Raw genomic sequence first — 4,161 nt, 5'->3', positions numbered from 1 at the left:
GCTTTGTCAAACTGGTCACCCGCCTTGGGAGCGAGGGGAAAGGCCTGAAGCCCCTCTTCCATTGATGCCTTCTGCTGCAGTTCAGGCGGCCGCATTTTGCACAAGGAGACATTGTTTTGTTTGATCTTTGCGCCAACGAGAAGGAAGAGAAGTCCCTGGACGTGCATGCATTAAAGGAGAGTAATTACATGCAAGGTGAAGAGCTAAATCAAGACGTGACATCTGCATGCAACATTGATCAAGCAAGGTTTGGCAAGGAAACAGAAACACTCTCCAAATTTTGGAAAGCTAATGGAGCTACGTACATACATGGGAGTATGGGATGTGTGATCTATTTGACTCACCCAATAAAATCAAAGAAAGGAATTTGTTTTTATTCTTGCCAATTCCACGTAAAAAGAAGGTCCCTCAATCTGGCAAGACTTGGAGGTTGCTAGTACGTGATTTGCTTTCATTAAAGGATACGTGCTGGGGTCCACCTCAGATTATCATATATGCCGAGATGTAAAAGGCAGTTTAATTAAGAGTTTGACTTGTTTACGTGCACTAGTTTTATTGTTTGTCGGTCAAGTTAAAAGGGTCGGCTATACTAGTATAAATAGCCATAGTACGGTCAATGTAAAGGCAGGTTATAATTTTATATGAAATAGAGATGTGTTTTCGAGGGTAGACACCCGTATCAAGTTTTTTAGGTAACTTTAGAAAACCTCTTTGTTGCGATTTCTGCGAGGAAATTGTTTTGCGCGTGAGGTATCGTCTTCTAGATTGTTTCTCTCGTGCTGAGCCGCAAGGTTCAAACCCTCTACTTCGTGTACATCGCGTGCGCGGGCGAGAGACTACTGCTGCTGAAGGTGGAGTGTCGTGAAAGGTCGGGCCGCAACAACAGATCGGATCTCGCCACGAGGTTCGGTCCTTATCAGCAGGCCGGCACCGGAGAAGGGCGAGAGAGGCGTGGACAGGGTGGGGGAGGCGCGACAGGGCGGGCATGGCTAGGGCAGAGCGCGGCGGCGGCGGGCGTGGCCGGGGCGGGGGCGGCCGGGACGGGGCGCGGCCGGGCCAGGGCGTGCATGCCCGGGGCTGGACGGTCGGGGGTGGGTGGCGGGCATGGCTGAGGCGCGGCGCTGCCAGTGGGAACGTGCCTTTAAACGTGTTTTCAAGGGCTGTCTTTTAAGGGGTCTGCTAGAGATACAGATTGAGGACTCAATAAAGGACTTAACAATGGTTGAGGACTTAACAAAAGGCATGGACCAAGAAATAGCGACCATAGTGAAGACAGTGACAGAGAACGTCATGTTGGTTGAGGTCTGAGGTATTGTAATAGCGGATCGAGTCTTCGCGGCGATGAGGACTTTGCTTGGTGATTCATGACTCGTGGCAGTGGCATCGGCAAGTGGGGGCGACAACACAAGCGGAGTACAGAGTCTTAACTTTCAGGGTGAAAGCCCAAGGTCTGGCCTTAATTGGTTGTGCCTGGCAGTGACCTTGTTGAAGGCATTATTTTGAGAGCGCGGATCTTCTCCAGGGTGAAAACTTAAGATCTAGGTTCGGGCGATGACGGTGCTTCTACACTAGCCTTTTTGGAGGCGTCGCTTTTGGAGAAATAGGACTTCGGGTGTTGTCTAGGTGGTGGTTCGTGCTGCAACTAGAGGGATTGATCACTGTTGCGGGATCTTTTTTCTTTTTCTTCTTCTTCTTATTGTTTTTGGCTGTGTGCATCCGTGATCTCTTTATGATATTGCGTTGTTGCAGAGGTCGGGTGTAATTGGTATCTCCGCGATATTAATATATTTTCCCTTTGTCGAAAAATGTGTTGCCCGCACATAGAGTTAAGATTCACCTTATTTGATTTAGTATAATCAGGGAGCATTCGTCTAAAAATATACATATTCACATTCTACACAGAAAAACATAACGCACACACACAATTTCCGATTTAAAAGTAAATTCATGTACACGATACGTCCAACAGTATACTTGTATACACATTCTTTTTGTATTTTAAATGACGTATGTTTCTATTATGTAGTCTGTACTGCCGCTGTGAGTAGCTTGCTTCTCCCGTGACCGAGCTCCAATCGGACGGCCGGATCGCCCAGACCAGCAGATCCAACGGCTGCCCTCCCCCGCCTCCGGCCTGCACATACATAAGCTCAGCGCCGCCACCTCCCTCGCCTACCGGCGCGCGAAATCTAGATAGCTAGCAACGCCGCGGCCTCCTCCAGTACTCCTCTCCTTCAACCAGCAAAAGCCATGGCGACCGAGCCGGCGTACGCGCCGCCGACCAAGTCCGGCAAGGTGGGCTTCGAGGGCCCGCAGGAGGTGCTGCACAGGGTCCGCATTACCCTCTCGTCCAATAACGTCAAGAACCTCGAGAAGGGTATGAACGTACGAAGGCTTCCTTCCTTCCTTCTTCTCTTCTTGTTGGTCTGATTGTTCCTTGTGCTGGCAACAAACAGTGTGCTCCGATCTGGTGAAGCGCGCCAAGGAGCAGCCGCTCAGGGTCAGGGGGCCCGTCAGGATGCCCCCCAAGGTGCTCAACATCACCACCAGGAAGTCCCCCTGTGGAGAAGGTGATTACTCTTTTGGTCTTTCCCCTCTGGTCTCTGTTGTGTCCCATTTGCTTATTTGCTTTGTGTTGTATATATGCTCTACTTGGCATGCTCACGATAATACCTCGCTGATGTGGGTCAGGAAGTGTCTATGAATTGTTGTTGTCTGTTTAGACGATAGGACTGAATTGCACTCTTGGTGATGATAGCGTGCTGAGCAGATGAGGCAAAACATTTACACCACTGAGATGCTTTTGGGTCTTCGATGTCTCTAAATTGCACTCATGCCATCACAGTATTGTTCTCAAGGTTTTGGTTACCGGTAGAAATTTTGAGATTTCCCATGGTTACCGCGTATTTCCGTGCCCCTCGGTAAATCCCCATGCCGAGCAAAAAATACCATTTTTTGGATTTTTTGAATTTAAATGTTCGATTTATAGTAAAGTACATGGAGGATCTGATTAATGCCATGAGAGTTGGTGTGACGTGTTGGTAGCAACCTAGTTCCTATTTTGGAAGGTCTCAGGTTCAATTGTCCGTTCATTCATTTATTCGAATTCAATATTCAACTATAAATTTCGATCAAAATATTCTCGGTATTTCTCGGTATTCATCTAGTATAAAGAGCCATTGAGGTGTTCAACCTCTGGATGCATATTTATAATTAAACCACGCGTGTATTACCATATAATTGTCACCCTGTGAATAATAAGACTACTTGTTAGTCCTGAGCAAATGATGATTCCACATGATGTTTCTGATACATTTGATGTTTCGAAATCGAGATTTAATCCCTTGCACAATCTGTGTATAGGTTATTGTTGTTATTCCTATGTTAATTAATGCCAGCTTTTCTTGGTACAAAACAAGGTACCAACACCTGGGATCGGTTTCAGATGCGGGTGCACAAGAGGGTGATCGACATCATCAGCTCCCCGGACATCATCAAGCAGATCACCTCCATCACCCTCGAGCCCAGCGTCGAGGTCGAGGTGACCATCAGCCAGTAGTCATCCCTCATGCTACCCTACCACAACAGCACCATCTTTAATCTAGGACTAAAGGAAATTTTATGATTTTTTTTTGAAAAAAAAGTTTGCGATTTTTTTTTAATTTTCAAATTTCTGAATTATTTTAACCTCTAATCTCTAATCACCACCCCTCATCACTGCTTAATTTATCCTCTAATCTCAAATCATCCCTCATCATTCCAAATCATCTAACTTCCCGGACGGTCACCCATCCTCTCACTACTCCAGCCTGAGCACGCTTAACTTCCGGGTTCTATTCTCCCTCGTTTCCAAGTCTGCAGTTGTTGTTTTCCTGACAATAGTAAGATGTCAATCCTATTAACCCTCAGGAATTTAGCTTGAGCATGAAGTGACACATTTCACTGTTTGAGTTTAAAACTATTGTTTTAAAAAACAATAATTATTTAGTAACACTAATATTTCTGGAATAATTAGTTTGACCACTGTTTGACCAGATTTGACCAAAATTCAAAAAAACTGAAATAATTATTTGGTAACACTAATATTCTAGAATAATTAGTTTGACCATTGTTTGACCATAGTTTGAAATTTTTTGAATTTTGTTGCCTCTCCAGATCTTA

General features: G+C 45.6%; 1 protein-coding gene across 1 annotated transcript; it reads left to right on the top strand.

Moving 5' to 3' along the window:
* The first annotated feature begins 2,222 nt into the window (after positions 1-2,222).
* LOC123124192 (40S ribosomal protein S20-like) lies at positions 2,223-3,607 on the top strand. Its single transcript, XM_044544854.1, has 3 exons — positions 2,223-2,377; positions 2,457-2,570; positions 3,420-3,607. Exons 1-3 carry the CDS (start codon positions 2,251-2,253, stop codon positions 3,557-3,559), a joined length of 381 nt encoding a protein of 126 aa, XP_044400789.1. The 5' UTR covers positions 2,223-2,250; the 3' UTR covers positions 3,560-3,607.
* The last annotated feature ends 554 nt before the right edge of the window (positions 3,608-4,161 follow it).

The sequence above is a fragment of the Triticum aestivum genome, chromosome 5D, assembly GCF_018294505.1.
Source record: "Triticum aestivum cultivar Chinese Spring chromosome 5D, IWGSC CS RefSeq v2.1, whole genome shotgun sequence".
Lineage (NCBI taxonomy): Eukaryota > Viridiplantae > Streptophyta > Magnoliopsida > Poales > Poaceae > Triticum > Triticum aestivum.
This window is presented reverse-complemented; position numbering and strand designations above follow the sequence as displayed.